This window comes from Rutilus rutilus (assembly GCF_951802725.1).
Source record: "Rutilus rutilus genome assembly, chromosome: 16".
In the NCBI taxonomy this organism is placed as follows: domain Eukaryota; kingdom Metazoa; phylum Chordata; class Actinopteri; order Cypriniformes; family Leuciscidae; genus Rutilus; species Rutilus rutilus.
In genome coordinates, this window is record NC_140224.1 from 19,992,037 (window position 1) to 20,008,660 (window position 16,624).

At 37.8% G+C, this 16,624-nt stretch overlaps 1 protein-coding gene across 2 annotated transcripts in view; it reads left to right on the forward strand.

Annotated features, from left to right (window-relative positions):
* The window catches only part of trrap (transformation/transcription domain-associated protein), a 90,040-nt gene that overhangs the window by 55,754 nt on the left and 17,662 nt on the right, over positions 1 to 16,624 (forward strand). For both annotated transcript variants that reach the window (XM_084434892.1, XM_084434893.1), the window contains exons 53-61: positions 765 to 1,052; positions 1,326 to 1,463; positions 2,043 to 2,146; positions 2,536 to 2,671; positions 4,612 to 4,803; positions 7,704 to 7,899; positions 7,997 to 8,262; positions 10,658 to 10,758; positions 13,362 to 13,563. In XM_084434892.1, coding sequence (XP_084291018.1) covers positions 765 to 1,052; positions 1,326 to 1,463; positions 2,043 to 2,146; positions 2,536 to 2,671; positions 4,612 to 4,803; positions 7,704 to 7,899; positions 7,997 to 8,262; positions 10,658 to 10,758; positions 13,362 to 13,563 — 1,623 coding nt within the window. The remainder of the gene's footprint in view (positions 1 to 764; positions 1,053 to 1,325; positions 1,464 to 2,042; positions 2,147 to 2,535; positions 2,672 to 4,611; positions 4,804 to 7,703; positions 7,900 to 7,996; positions 8,263 to 10,657; positions 10,759 to 13,361; positions 13,564 to 16,624) is intronic.

The window sequence follows — 16,624 nt, forward strand, 5'->3', positions numbered from 1 at the left end:
ATGACTGCAGAATCGGCATGCAAAATATGTGTTAATGGTGTCAGAGGTTGTGCCTATCCGCTCATCTTGGAGACCTTTGCATGGGTGGGGGTCCGACGGGCTGTCTTTCTGCCCCTGCCGCTGAACTTAAACAAGCAGCATTCGCTAATGAGCAGAAATTAAACCTTTTATGCAAATTTCAGAGTTTAATGGACCAGATGTCTTAAGTATTAGAAATCTCATTAAAGAGCTTTAATTTAGAGTAACTGAGGCTGTAGACTGTTAGAACAAATATTCAGAATAGAAATCTTCAGCTTTATGGCTTTTGTTTGTGAGAAGTATATATATATATATAAAAAAAAAAAACCTAGGACATATTTACTGCGCCAGTCTTTTCTATAATAATAATAATGCAAAACTCTTAATGTAACATGGGCTATTTTTCTTTAGAGTTGTCATGCCTATTGAATATTTATGGCAAATTCTGATTGTTTGGTGTGATTTTAGGTGAGTGAGGAACTACTTAAAGGAGTTTTTTGCATTTTATTTGAATTTTTATTATAAAGTTCTCAAACTTATACTATTCTATTGATTAGGGTAAAGCATTATTATAATTCAGGCCGATGCCATTAAGCCAAAGCAATAAAAAAGCGAACTAAAATTAAGTCTTAAATAAATTGTTTTCTTAAAGCATACAAAACATCAATAACAATTCAGCCAATGACCAATGCTGCACAAATATATCATGCATTTCTAATTTTTAACTTTTGTATCCCTTTTTTTAGGCACTGTCAGGCGAGATGGGTCCGTTCCTGTGTAGTGGTAGTCATCAAGCTCAGAGAGATTGTCAGCCCAGTGCTTTAAACTGCTTTGTGGAGGCCATGTCTCAGTGCGTGCCGCCCATACCCATCAGGCCCTGCGTACTGAAGTACTTAGGCAAGACCCACAATCTATGGTTACGCTCCACCCTGATGCTGGAGCAGCAAGCCTTTGAGAAAGGCCTTAGCTTGCACATCAAACCCAAACAGAGCACAGAGTTCTACGAGCAGGAAAGCATCACTCCTCCACAGCAGGTACAGTGATTCATGAGCTCTTCTTCAATCTTTGTTGCTATTGATATTCTTGGCAGAGGAAGTTTTGTGTTCTGAAGGTTCCCCAGTGTCACTCAAAATGAACTTGTGTGCTGATTTTCCAGTTGGCTTTGTTTTGACCTGTCAGTGAGTTCAGTTTGAAGTATCCCAGCATTCAAGCTGCTTATGCTAAGCAGTCATCTCATTGGAACACCTCTGAATATGGATGTGTTTGTCCCCTATATTCTTTGAAGATGTGTTTTCGTATTCCCTCAGGAGATCCTTGACTCGCTGGCAGAGCTATACTCCCTTCTGCAGGAGGAGGACATGTGGGCAGGGCTGTGGCAGAAGAGATGCAAGTTTCCCGAATCAAGCACCGCCATTGCGTACGAGCAGCATGGCTTCTTTGAACAGGTGAGAGAGACTGAAATTATCGTATCTGCCTGTATTTATTTAGGGACATGATTTCCGCATTGCAAAACATGCAGATTAGATTGTGGAACACAGTCAAAATGGTGGAATGTCATGGAATTTGGCCAAATTCGGATGAAAAAAAAAAAAAAGGGTTGTACACTTAATCAAATCACTAATGTCAGAATATTAAAATGCTAAAAGACTGTTCAGATTTCATGTTACATTTCACAAGATTAATTACATTGTTAAAGTTTTTTTGCATTCATTTGATTAACAATGTTTTAATAAGAATTTATATAATCATAAAACACAGCATCCAGAAAAGTAAAAAAAACAGACAACAAAGAATTTCATTTCATGGGTCTCTATTATTGTTAAAATTAATAAATTATTAAATTGTTAGTTTTAGGAATTCAATGGATTAGGCATACTTTTTGATTATTACATTTGGTTAAACCATTAAAACAGGAAAACAGAAAATACAAAATTTGGGGAAACAGAAAATGGATTTCTTAGATTTCTATGTATTGTCGCTCTTATATTTTAAGATGTTAACAATTCTGTTTCCATCATCATTAGGCTCAAGAAACCTATGAAAAGGCAATGGAGAAAGCTCGCAAAGAGCACAATGTTTCGCCTGCCATCTTCCCTGAATACCAGCTGTGGGAGGATCACTGGATCCGGTGAGTTGAAAAAGCATAGCTCAGACTCAACACGTGATATGTCCACCGTCAAGAAAGTTTTCCATCCTTATTGAAAGGAAAAACTGCAGATAAGACAAACCACCAAGAAAACCACAGCCAATAAGACACATTATTTTTAATATATCCAAAAAGAGTGTGGAAACCTAGCACAATGCAAATATATCCAAATGACTAACATAGATTGGCCAAAATTATGCTCTCAAAAACTCCGTGTCAAATAATTAATTGTCACACATGGAAATTGACGGCTGTCAAAACAGTAATATGATCAAAAACCCTGTTTTATGAACATTCTGGACCATTGGTTATATTCCAATATATAATGCAAAATGGAATATAATAAATTTAAATTGTATGTTGATTTCCAGCTGTTCTAAAGAGCTGAACCAGTGGGAGCCTCTGACTGAGTACGGGCAATCTAAAGGCCATAACAACCCATACCTGGTGCTGGAGTGTGCCTGGAGAGTGTCCAACTGGGCCGCCATGAAAGATGCTCTGGTGCAGGTAAACTCAGTACCACATTGCAATCAACACACACAGGGATTTAAGATTTGTGAGTAATTGTCTGTTTTATTTAAGGTCTTAACTTGATCTATCTTGTCTGAATACTTGCCCTGTTACTTAACACAAACCTAAAGCAACATGTTTTAGTAAGTTCACAATCAGTCTATAGATACATACACTACCTGTAAAGTCGGTAAGATTATTTTAATGTCTTTGAAAGAAGGCTCTTATGCTCACCAAGGTAATTTTTTGATGGAAAATACAGTAACAACATTAATATTATTACAATTTACTGTTTTCTATTTTAATATATTTTAAAATACTATTTATGCCTGAATTCTTTGCATCTGTTACTCCAGTCTTCAGTGTGACAAGGTTCTTCAGAAATATTTCTAATATGCTGATTTGCTGCTCAAGAAACATTTCTTATTTTTTTCAGTGGAGAAAACAGTGAAACGGTTTGAGAAATGTTTTTTGCGGAAACAGTGAAATTTTCCCACTTTTTTTAATGAAATAGATTTGTGATTTTATTTTATTTTATTTTATTTTTTTTAACTGTATTTACTGTTTATTTTGATCCATTTAATGTGCCCTTTCTGAATAACTTTATTAATTTATAAAATAAAAAAAAAGTATTTACTGTGTATATATAAGGGGCTGTACGAGTTTTCATTAAAGTATGTTTTTTGGCTAGATACTCTGCATTTTGGAGTAAAATTTGCACACACACTTCCAGTCCAGTCAGATAACTTAAAACCATAGTTATGACTTCACTGACACCTCAAATTATTATTGGAGTTTCACCATATTGCCAAATGTAAAAAGCGCACCACTTTTTATGCAGAAAGTCACACTCTCAACTACTCCTGCCGAATTGTTTATGACTTCAGAATTGTAGCCTTGCCGTCGGTGGGTTATTTATGGGCTTCACTTCTAAAACAAAGTAGAAAAAGTGTGCGATAGAGTCTGGGAACATTATAAATACTCTTGGCTCTTGTTCAAGGAGACTTGGAACGAATCCATTCAGGTTTCTGTCCTAAGGTGACACCTAATTAAATTGTCCAGCCCAGCAACCCTCCCACTCCTCCTCCTCCTCCTCCTCTTCCCTCTCCGTTCGCTTTGCATCTAATATTTACGGATACGTGCTTGAATAATTGCTCAAACATCTGCTGGGAAGTGATTTGTTTTCTCCGTTCCAGGGCAGGCTGCTTGGCAGCAGCAGTTGCTCTCGGGAAGTTTAAATGTCCCCTCTTTCAATTAAAGGCAGGTGGATAAGGCCAGCCCTGACGCAGGGTTATTTATCAAATGCCGGCCATAAGCGCACACTGACCAAAAAGTGTAAATCCCTCCAAATCGTCATACTGCACAATGCCAGCAACCTGTACTGACGTTTTATTCTCCCTACGACCACCTATTTAGCTCGAATTGCAGTGTGCACTGTGGAATACGGTGACCAGATGACCATGAACAAAAACTAGGACACACATGCTGCTCAGGGATTCAAGTTCAAAATCATTATTTATAGCAATCAAACTAAAGCTTCGGTTTGCGTCCCGTCTGTAACCCCATCAAAACTAAAACTAGTCACTCTAACTGTGCAAGTACACTACTGTTAAAAAGTTTGGGGTCAGTAAATACATTTTTTAGGAAGGACACATTAAATTGATCAAAAGTAACAGACATTTATAAAGTTACAAAAGATTTCGATTTCAAATAAATGATATTAAGTAGCTATATTAACCAGCACAACTGTTGTCAACATTGATAATAATAAGAAAGGTTTCTTGCAAATCTGCATATTAGAACTGAAGAATCAGTCACAACATTACTGTTTTTACTGTATTTTCGATCAAATAAATGCAGTCTCGGTAAGCATAAACCATTTAAAAAAAATCTTATGAAGTGTATGCTGATGCAGCTGTGTTTCCTGTTTGCATCAGGTGGAGCTGAGCTGTCCAAAGGAAATGGCCTGGAAGGTGAACATGCATCGTGGCTACCTCGCCATCTGTCACCCGGAGGAACAGCAGCTCAACTTCATCGAGCGGCTGGTGGAGATGGCCAGCAGTCTGGCCATCAGAGAATGGAGGAGACTGCCACACATCGTTTCTCACGTTCACACGCCCCTGCTGCAGGTTAGGAGCGTCAGTGTGTGAGCTGACAAACACCCTTTAACCAGACGTTCTCCAGCTCTAATTTAATGTTCTTGATGGTGTTCTTCACTTTTTCGAGCAGTGTAGCTCAATCAGAGCACCAGAAGCGATCTGATCTAAATTGATTGTCAATTTTAAATAATGATATCTCAAAAGCAGAACATCTGGTCCGATATCACCGCTGACAAGCTAGAGACTCGGGCAATCTCATTTCATGTGCGAGCGCGTGACTTTATACAAACCCTTGTAGCAGAGAGAGTGGTTAAAGAAGGCACTTTTCTTATAATTGCCTTCACTCTGCATTTTTGCACAATATCACTTTTTCCTTTGTCAGACCTGGTCCCTCCCTCCCTCTTTTTGGCCCTTTGGCCCTTTCTAAAATGCCCGAGATAGTGTTGACTGCACCATTGTGGTGCTCAATAGGCAGCTTGTATTAATATTCAGCAGAAAGAACAGCCTCCTGACTGCCACACGCATAATCAGGCAGAGCACACAATGGGACGGAGCCGAGGTGATGTGTGCCTGTAGATTAGGGTAATGTGTGAGAGCTGTCCACGCACCGCGTCCTCTGGGGACTGTTAGAGACTAGAAGCACTCTTCTTGAGCACGGCTGTGGTGTGATGGCAAATATGACAGCCAAATTGAGGAAATGAGGTGTTGTTGTTGGAGAATGTGAATACACCACACAGGGTGTTATGGGCAATGGGTGATGGTTCTGTGGTCCGCATGATTGAAGAGTTGGATATAGTAGATGTAATCAGAACATCTTGAATATTTTTTTGAATTCTTGAAATAATATCTTGAAGGGATTTTTGTTACTTGATACTGTTAGTAAATCAAAACCGTATACTGTAATGTATCAGTATTTTATTATGATTATGATTATTAATATTATTCCAAATTATTGTTTTAAATAAAATTGTAATCTATAATAATAATAATAATAATAATTATTATTATTATTATTATTATTATTATTATTATTGGTTCTTTAATTTCTTCTTTTCTCTGTTAAAATGAAGAAACCAAGAGAACATGCTATGAAACAATTCTTCACTAAATAATTGTATTTGCATTTTCTGAAAAGTGCTTGTAATGCAGAAAAAAAGTGTTAATGTAATCTGTATACGAGACGTACTCAAAAAATTATACTTATATATATATATATATATATATATATATATATTTAATGCAAAAAATAGAAGTGAAAAAATGCTTATGAAAATAAGTGTTATAAGCATAATAAATATTAAATATTTAATAGCATGTTTTTTTCATATTTTTTCCTCTTGATGGCATATATGAATTTAGTTTGCAGAATGTACAATTAAATACCAAATCATGAATCACAATTAATTATGCAAATGTAACGTCAGCACTGACGGTTACATTTTTGGTCATTCAAAATTTGAGATTTTATTCTTTCATTTATGCTCAAAGCGAATGAAGTCTATACATTTAAGTGATACTACTAATTAGTGTAAAGAACTAGCTGTTATTAACCTATGGTAATGGGCACATTTTTGTGGCTGTTTTAGTTAGGCCTTCAAAAATTCTGTCTTTGCCCCAGAGCCATTGACTTCAGGGATAATTGAATTTACTGATAATTGAATCTGTTTACGCCTTCACTCCTTAATGCAACCATACAGAAGTCCAATAAGAGCGATTGGAACGGACGAGAGAGGCAGACAGGAGCCATGAGACAGAGAGAGTGAGAACGCCACCAAGTTTAAAATGACTCGTAATTACTTTTCCCCATCAGATAGTGTTTGATTAAATATCTGCAAGAAAATTAAATTTACATGATGAATGGGCACTCAGAATGAAGGTTATAATGTGCCATCAGCTGATATTAACAGATAATTGTGAAAAATATTGTATTGCTTAATTTATTTTGTTGTGTGGGGATTTGATTTGGCAAGTCCATGGACTGATTTGAGGCATTTATCTTGTAAAGCAGGCATTACTATTGAACGGATTGTTTTTGGATGCATGTATGTGTGTTCGCGGGCATAATTCATTATCGCGGCTCAGGCTACTCATCGTGTGTGTAGTAAACCATCATGTTGTAAATCACCTTGTAAGTGCCAGACTCCCTTCCTCATGTCTTTTCCAATTCAGAGAGGAGATTAAAGATCCATGTGGCATTTTGGTTAAGAGAGCAGGGTGTGTGTTTACCGTCTGATATGTTAAGGTCATCCATCGATAGATCGTGAGGAATGAGTAGCATTTTTTGGGTCACCGTGTCCTCTACTGGTGTGATCTAAGTGTCGTCTGAGAGCGCGATTAGGCATTAGGGGAATAGACGCTTCACTTGTGCGCTTCCCTCTCTCTGCCCGTTCTCTGAGTAAATGGCTTTTAAGATACTTTGATCCATCCATTCGTTCAGCCACCTCAAGACTTCGTTTCTATATTTCTTTTTCTTTCTCAATAGGAATCATAAGCCTGTAATACATTCGCAGTAATGGATTTCGGAGTGCTGTGTGTGTGTGTGTGTGTGTGTGTGTGTGTGTGTGTGTGTGTGTGTGTGTGTGTGTGTGTGTGTGTGTGTGTGTACCTGGTATTCCCAATGTTATGGGGACATTTCTTGGTCCCCATGAGGAAAACAGCTTATAAATCATACAAAATGAAGTTTTTTGAAAATGTAAAAATGCATAAAGATTCCTGTGATTGGCAGATTTAGGGGATAGACTACAGTTTATGTCCCCATAAAACATGGAAACCAGTGTTTGTGTGATATATAGATTCTTGTGTGACTGTAGCCCTCAGATTTAAACTGAGCAGGAGCTTTGAAGAGAACATGAGTTGTTACATCTTCCTGATGTTTATTAATAACTACAAAGACATTCTCATCTGTTTATTCCTGGTTTGTTCTCATTCAGGCGGCTCAGCAGATTATTGAGCTACAGGAAGCTGCTCAGATTAATGCAGGACTCCAGCCTGCCAACTTGGGCCGCAACACCAGCCTCCATGACATGAAGACCGTGGTGAAGACCTGGAGAAACAGGCTGCCAATTGTCTCAGATGACCTTTCCCATTGGAGCAGCATCTTTATGTGGCGGCAGCACCACTATCAGGGTATGCAAGAATATGGCAATGAATTCTAGTGACATTCTGATTCATCATTATATATACAATTGTAATCTTTTTTTCTTTCTTTTTTTCTCTTCTTCAGCCATTGTGACTGCTTATGAAACTAACACGCAACATGACCCAAACACTAACAATGCCATGCTTGGAGTGCATGCCTCCGCATCAGCCATTATTCAGTATGGGAAGATCGGCCGGAAGCAAGGTCTGGTCAATGTGGCTTTGGACATTCTGAGCCGCATCCACACCATCCCCACCGTGCCTATCGTAGACTGCTTCCAGAAGATCCGTCAGCAGGTTAAATGCTACCTACAGTTGGCTGGAGTCATGGGCAAGAATGAATGCATGCAGGTGAGTGACATTTAAGTATGACTACACATTTTCAAAGGTCGTTGTGTTTCCTGAATAGCTAGTCAACTAATACTCTTAAGGAAGACCTGTATAATTACTGTGGTTTTGTGTTCCCCTGACCCTGATCAGATGAATTTCATACATAGCATTCTGTATTCAAAAGCATAAGGTGCGATTGCATTTACCATTGTTTGGTGAATTTTTGTGGGCGAAATTGTCATTTTAATGGGAATTCCACGTGATTGGGAATTTCACATAAGGGCGAAAGATTTCCCCATGCAGATTTTGCTGCTCATTCAAGTTGGTCACATAGGCTACGTTCACACTCTGTCCAAATCTGATTATTTGTGTATCCGATTAGAATCTGATCCGTCCACACTGTATCGCAACTGTTCAGATCCGATTTGTCCATGCAGCTCTTTCGTTTTCTGGAATATCTGCATTGGTTTCTATGGCAATGACATTGCGTTGGTAGGAATACACCAAATACAACAACAACCGCAACATGGAGTGGTTTGCAATAGAGATATAGTCTTATTTAAATTTTACAACATGACAATGTGTAGCCACCTCGCTGGTCTACTGCGTCTTCTGAGGCAGCGGCAGAACTGTAGGAGGCTGGTATGAGCGACTTTATTCCGTGCTGTCGTCTCCGTCAGTTTACAAACATGTCTCTGACTGTTATATTGTCACTTTCTGCTCATCCAGCACTTTGCAACAACACAGCCTTGTTTCGGCAGGGACTTTCAGCATCTTTCCTATAACAGCGTCTGCCGTTTACGTTTTACGTGGCGTGAAAAAAATCACACAAACCACTCGAAATCCGATCAGAGCGGTCAAACTGTTTTTTTTTTTGTTTACACACTAGCTAAAGCTGATTGGATTTCAATTGGATTTGCACAAAAATCGGACCTGACAGTCTGAACGTAGCCATAGATTTGCCATGTTAACCAACATAAACTGGCTTGGTTTGAAAGTGACTTCACTAGTGAATTGCTGGACATTTTTACCTGCTATATTTTGCTAATGTGACCACCTTAAATTCAGCATTTTCATCAGAAGTTGCAATAATCTTTTCTTACACTATTGTGACGTATATCTAAGTGAAACAGCTTCTCGAAAAAGAAAAAAAAAGATAAGGACAGGACTTGATTTTGAGGACCTGTGCAGAGGTTATCTGAGAAGATATGTGATGTAAGGAGGAGGGGAAGTTATTGTTTTTGATTAAAGATTACGAGGACACATGAATAAATAAATAAAAAAAGTGCATGGGTAAATCATTCAAAATAAACTTTGTGACATTCCATAAAAAAATAAGAATTGTCCATTTTGATTCCATGGTGACTTGAACAGAATAGACATGAACACAAGTCAGTACAACAAAAGGCAAAGATGTCCATCTGAATGTCATTTTGGCTGTAGCTGTTTGAAGGAGATGAATTTAAATAGTGAATTTCACTTCTCCAAGCAGATTTTGGCAAATATGAAAAACTGGATAACTAGTCATTCTTTATGACCTACCCGTAAGGTTAATAAGTCAATCTTTTTTTCAAAATTTAGTACCATATTTTCTATAGTACTTAAAATAAATGTTTATTTTCTCAGCATTTAAAAAAAAAAAATTACTCTCTAACAGAATATGCATATATATATATATATATATATATATTTACCTTTATGTTGCTGTCAAGCTGACTTCCTCTATACCTAATCTACTTTACTTTGTCAACTCACCTGCTGATTTTGCTGTTAGCCGGACTCTCTTAATCCAAATAACGCTGCTCTCATTACGGTGAGAATGACTGTGGTGCTGTCACAGTAAGAAATGCATTCCAAACAGTGTAAGGAATGGGCTGCTTGCTGCAGCATTCGCTTAAGCCTGATTAATGGAGCTGCCTCAACTGAGCTCAAGTCATTAAAGTACCATTGGATTTAATAAGTCTCTCTCTCTCTCTCTCTCTCTCTCTCTCTCTCTCTCTCTCTCTCTCTCTCTCTCTCTCTCTCTCTCTCTCTCTCTCTCTCTCTCTCTCTCTCTCTCTCTCTCTCTCTCTCTCTCTCTCTCTCTCTCTCTCTCTCTGCTATCACTTGGACCTGTTCTGTTCTCTTCATCATTTCTCTGGCACACTTTAAGCCACTGGCTCTCACCTGGGAGTCTTAGATTGAGCTACAGAGATGTCTACAGCAGATAAATAACGTTACTCTATTGTCAGTGGTGTTGATTTTTGATGTATAGGAATTCTAGGTCAGAAAACTACACGTTGGCTGAGTCCGACAAATTAAACCCATCGTTTTTGAGGGATGTAGAATAATTTTAGATGAGAAAATAAAAAAGTCATACCTGTAAAATACTTTGATTAATTAATTGTAAATGCAATCATTGTTATTGTATTGTCAGGGTCTGGAGGTGATTGAGTCCACTAACCTGAAGTACTTCACCAAGGAGATGACCGCAGAGTTCTACGCTCTCAAGGGCATGTTCTTAGCCCAGATCAATAAGTAAGAGTTGATCCCTGGCTTTGTTCATCTTCTCTTCTTTTCTGCCTGTCACTTTGAGTCTTCTCCTTATCACCCTCATTCACTCTTTCTTTGTCTTTAATTGACACCGCTCTCGTTATCTTTTGTTTTGTGCACAAGTCTGATTTGCTCTGACAATAAAGAATCTGAATTGGCGAGATCATGAGCTCACTTTTTAAAACGAACCATTCTGACAAAGAATCATTATGGAGAGGAAAGATAAACATCTGTCCGTGTGCATGTGTTTGTGCCACTAATCATCACTTCTAAAACTTTATTCCAATAATGAGGTCAGAACAGTCGTTAACAGTCAATATGAGAGTATGATGAGTAATTAACCTTATACAGCATGTCTGCGGCAGAGGATAATGACACTGAACTCATGATGAGTGATTATCTCCTGTCATATTTCTATTGACTGGCATTTTCACGAGTCACTCTGATGAAAATCTGTCATGTAATTGTTTTACATCTCTGAATACTGTAATTAATTTTGTAGTGCAATCAAGCCAGGTGTTTTAACCGTCTACAAGCTATTTAAACAAACAAATGGGTCAGTGACCTATAAGGATCTCAAGATAATAAACAGGAGAAATCTTTTAAAACATCTCATTTAAAATGTATGTGCAAAGTTCTAAGAAATGCAATCTTTTCATGTCAATTTTGTACATGATTGAAGAAAAATATACATGACTATATTAGGGGTGTAATGGTACACATAAGTCATGGTTTGGTACGTACCTCGGTTTTGAGGTCACAGTTCGATACACGTTTGGTACAATAGGAAAAATGGTCACACTTTAGTTTAGGGTCATGACTTTTGCCTCAATAAACCCCTAATTACTGCTTATTAGTTACCAAGGTTAAGTTTAGGTATTGGGTAGGATTAAGGAATGCAGAATAAGGTCATGAAGAATAAGGTATTTAATATGTGCTTTATAAATACTAATAAACAACCAATATCTGAGTAATATGCATGTATTAAGCAACTAGTTAATAGTGAGAATCGGACCCTAAACTAAAGTGTTACTGGAAAAAGCAACAAATCCACAATGCTAGGTTTATTTTATTTTAAACAGACACTGGTGCAAATTACAGTTTGTTCCACCTAGTGGCATTTAGTCCCCCCCTGAGGTAGCTGGTACAGTACAGCCTCCTTTTGTGTATTAAGCACTAAGCAGTAAACAGATGCACTCTTACTTTTTTTTTTGGCAGGGCTGATAAAAAAAACAAGGTATTTTATAACAATCAGCTACAAAACTGAAAAGCATCTTGTGTTATAAAAGGACAAAATAAAAAGAATAATGAACAGGATGAATACAAAAAGTTTTCTTTAATTATATAATTAAATTATAGTTATAACTTCATATAATTATAATTGTTCTTTGTAATTATTTTGTAATATAATTATATTATTACAAAACCGCTTGCTTGTTAAGCAATTTAAGGTAAGTATTATATAGCAAATTGAATTAATTGTGGTTTTTGATTGAGGTAAATTCCAATGATTGTCAGTATGAATTGCATTTTATTGATAATTCAATATCCAGACCAAAACAGACCTTTATGTCATTATCTAATAAACAGATGTTGATGATAACCTGCTTTTTTGCAACATCATAGCTTTATATAGGCCTTGCTCTTTTCCTCATCATGGGTGAATTGATGGTGAGCCCAGAGCCTGGCACTGGATTGAAATAGCTTATTAAATACACATGCTGAATAATTAACTCAATAGCAATTTGTGAAATCTCTGTGATCAGCAGAAGTTTCCCCCAGCCTCAGCAGGGCCTAATGTAATCATTACATTTTCACTCTCTATGAATATTAACGTAGGGATTTGATAAAGCAGCAGAGCTGTCGGATGAAGATGTTTGACACTTGACTGGGTGTGGGGACTTATGTGCGACTCTCAGCATAGGCCATGAGCAGAAACATATTATACATGTCCACGACTGAAGAGACGCTTCAGTGGATTTGGCCTCCCCAGACTCCCATTGCAATCAAGTGTAATTCTGTTGCTTGCCACATACTCATTAAAAGTTCCCATTATGTGTGATTGGTTTAGTAGGTGTGTCGTAGGGTAACATTTAGAGATGGTGATGGTAAGGACAGAAGCTTTAAGCACAGATTATGTGTCCCATCCAGTTCTTTCAGTCCCTTATAAAGCCCTTTACGAACCTTTCTCAACTTCTATTCTTAAACTGCTTCTATAAAAGGGCCCTAGAAAAGATGCTCTTGGGGGACAAATTCTCAAAGCTCTAAAACGGCTGATGAAACAAAAATGTTGGACCCAGTCAGCTAATTTCAGTTAGGTGCTGGCCAGCTGGATAGTTCTTTGAAGTAATAGTGTTTCTCATCAAGTTTTTTTTTTTCCATCAGATAGTCCTCAAACTGGGCATGTAATCATGATAAATTTTGCATGGCTCCTGTTTACCAGTGTACCATTTGCATATATTTTACTGACTCAAGCTTAATCCTCCAAATGACTCGGATTCTTTACATTCTTGAGATATCAAGATTATGATGATCAGAACTGACATGTTCCCCGCTCATTCAATGTGTCGTCTTTTCTCTTCCACCAGGTCAGAGGAAGCAAATAAGGCATTCTCTGCTGCAGTGCAGATGCATGATGTTCTGGTGAAAGCCTGGGCTATGTGGGGAGACTACTTGGAGAACATTTTTGTCAAAGACCGCCAGCCCCACCTTGGCGTCTCCGCCATTACATGTTACCTACACGCCTGCCGCCATCAGAACGAGAGCAAGTCACGCAAATACCTGGCCAAGGTAAAATCTTCTCTCTCCTGCTGACCTCATTGAGTTGTCCAAGTTTCTTCCACCAATGAGGACCATATCAGTATGAAATCATGCACCCAAATGTTTGTTAACCCTTTCGCACGTTACAACACCACACCAGTGTGGTCAGTCTTGGCTGGTCCCTGGAGCGTACGATTTTTCTTTCTTTCTTTCTTTCTTTCTTTCTTTCTTTCTTTCTTTCTTTCTTTCTTTCTTTCTTTCTTTCTTTCTTTCTTTCTTTCTTTCTTTCTTTCTTTCTTTCTTTTTTTCTTTCTTTTTTTCTTTCTTTCTTTCTTTCTTTCTTTCTTTCTTTCTTTCTTTCTTTCTTTTTAATTTATTTCAGACATGTCAATAAGTTCCTACACTTTGTTTCTATCACATACAGCCAGTCTTTAACTCCCACATGACATTGAGCACATAGACACATATGTGCATAGAAACCCTCATCCATATCCATATGTACTTACATATATATATCCACACATACCCACACCTACGTGCATACATACATACATACCCATATACATATACACATATACAGGTACATATACATACCTACATGCATATACAAACTCTTACATATATACACAAACGCATACATATACACACAAACAAATACACACTAACACTCTTTAACATGTCTGAAAAGGGGTTGGAAGAAGTAAAAAACTTATTTAATCCTACCCCCTCTCCAGTATTCAAAACTTGCATTTGCAATAAACATCCTGTTTCCAAAGTCTTATAATCTACGAGAAAAAAAAAATAAATAAATAAATAAATAAAAGAAAATTAATATGAACATATATCAATAGAAAGTAATCTAATATTATTCTTATAGTAAATTCAAGAGCCTTGACTTCAAATCCTTATTCACATCCCCCTACCATACCCACATACACATTCATATGCATACACACCTACACAAAAATATCTCGTCCCACTCACATGTACAGTTCTATCTACACCGTACGAGACATCAATTCACCTCTGGCTTTCATCTCGATACTTCACAAAAATCATCAGTCTAATCCTCTTTTTAAACAAACTCATGCTTGGACATTGCTTAAGTTCTTGACTGAGTTTATTCCAAACCCTAACACCACAGACTGAAATGCACATCCTCTTCATGTTTGTTCGAACACTCTTTATCCTAAAGTTACACCTTCCCCTGTAATCATAACCCCCTTTCCTATCTGTAAAAAGTTTCTGTATATTATCTGGTAGTTGTTTGTTCCTGGCTTTAAACATTAACTGAGCTGTTTGAAATTCTACCAGATCTGAACATTTTAGTAGGCAGGAATTTCTAAATAACTCATTTGTATGATCCTGAAAACCTGCCTTATGTATTATCCGAATGGCTCTTTTCTGGAGTGTGCACAGCGGTCGGAGTGAGGATTTAACGATCACACCGATGTGATTAGAACGGGCAGTGCATCACGTGATCAACTGCTAAATTCAAATGTGCTTTGGCGCGTTAGCTGGCGCTGAGCCAGAGACAGCGCAATGACGCGTCACCATGGAAACAATAAAGTGACAGGTTCTAAATAACGGTCGCCTTGAAAAACTCAAGCTGGGGGGTCAGTTAGAATATTTTAAACTTATGTGTGAAAGGGTTAAATAGGTAAACAGCAGTCTATCATTGTTCTCTATCATTATCTTGTGGTTGAGAACCTATGGAGAGAAGCAGAGAAGCATCTCTCGTCTCTGCAGAAGCATCCAGTTGCACCAAGTCTTGCTTTAATTTTTTGTCGTCGTCTTACCTTTTTTGCTTCTTTGCCTACCAACCAAGGCTACCAACAGTTAATGCACCAAATAGCATAATTGAAAAATTCTTAACTGCGTAAAAATTCTCAGTATTTCAGTGAATAAATACATTTTTGTTTCAGTTTTCATTAATTATAATAACACTGGTAGTCTAACTCTTTACAACAATGAGGCAGCTGCATAAACCAATCAATAAAACGTCAAGAACTACTGATCAATGGCCTATCATACTGCGTGATCTAGATGACAACATGCACTTAGTGATTTACTTGTCAAAACTGGCAAAAATGGTTGGTGGAGATACTCAAAGCATGTCATAATAGGATAGCTTGTGTTTTGACAGGTCTGCAATTAGTTTTACCATTAAACCTATTTACCATAAAACACGGGAAAACTCGGTGCTCATTTGTGGTCCAGTAAACCCATTCTGCTCTGATGGCTTTGTTAAATGGGGGCATATCCGTCACCGTGTGCCATTTCTGAATTAATGCAGCTGTGGCGAGGGGATGCACTGCATTCAGACTGATGAACCTCCAATGATGGATGTAATTATATTATTAGACTTGATGATGGGTTTTGTATGGATACTATGCACATGGCAGTCTGCTCTCTGTCGAGTACTGTACGCTAGATCAAACAGCTCCATTTGGCTTTTTCCCTTTTTTTTTTTTTCAGCATGGGATTGAATGCAAGGAGCACTTTAGATTGTGTCTGGAGTGCTGCTGGCCATTGAAGCTTTAGAGACGGTGGTGTGGTTTACACGTGATTAATGAGAGTAGCTGCTCGCTGATTATCAGTAATTATCCGTAAGCCGTGTGGTCCGTGCTGTCCAGTGCTTAATGTCTCCATCAGGCCTCAGTGGAGATGACTGTTTATCTGTTACCGGCCACTGTACCAGAGCCCCACCAACAATAGCAAGAAAAGGCAGCAGCTGGTGGGAGTGAAGCGGCCGAGATGATTTTACAAGCCATTAAGCCCTTGAGTAGCTATTTCAAGGAGCTGATGGCCTCATCTTCAATCGCTGACATAGTTTTAGTTTAAAATGAAAACATTACCTGTTCAGTCCTACAGGTTGATGAACATTTTCATCCAAACCTACTATTTATGAATGTTTGTGCCAGAGATCGAAAAAAAAAATGTGACTTGGAGACTTGACTTTTTAAATGACTCGTGACCAACCGTATCTCTACATGAAGAGGTATTTTGCACATTAATGCAAAAAAAAAGAGAATTTCTCATTTGAGTGAGTTTTTACAGTGTTTATTCCTCCTTTGCCAATTTGACTGAT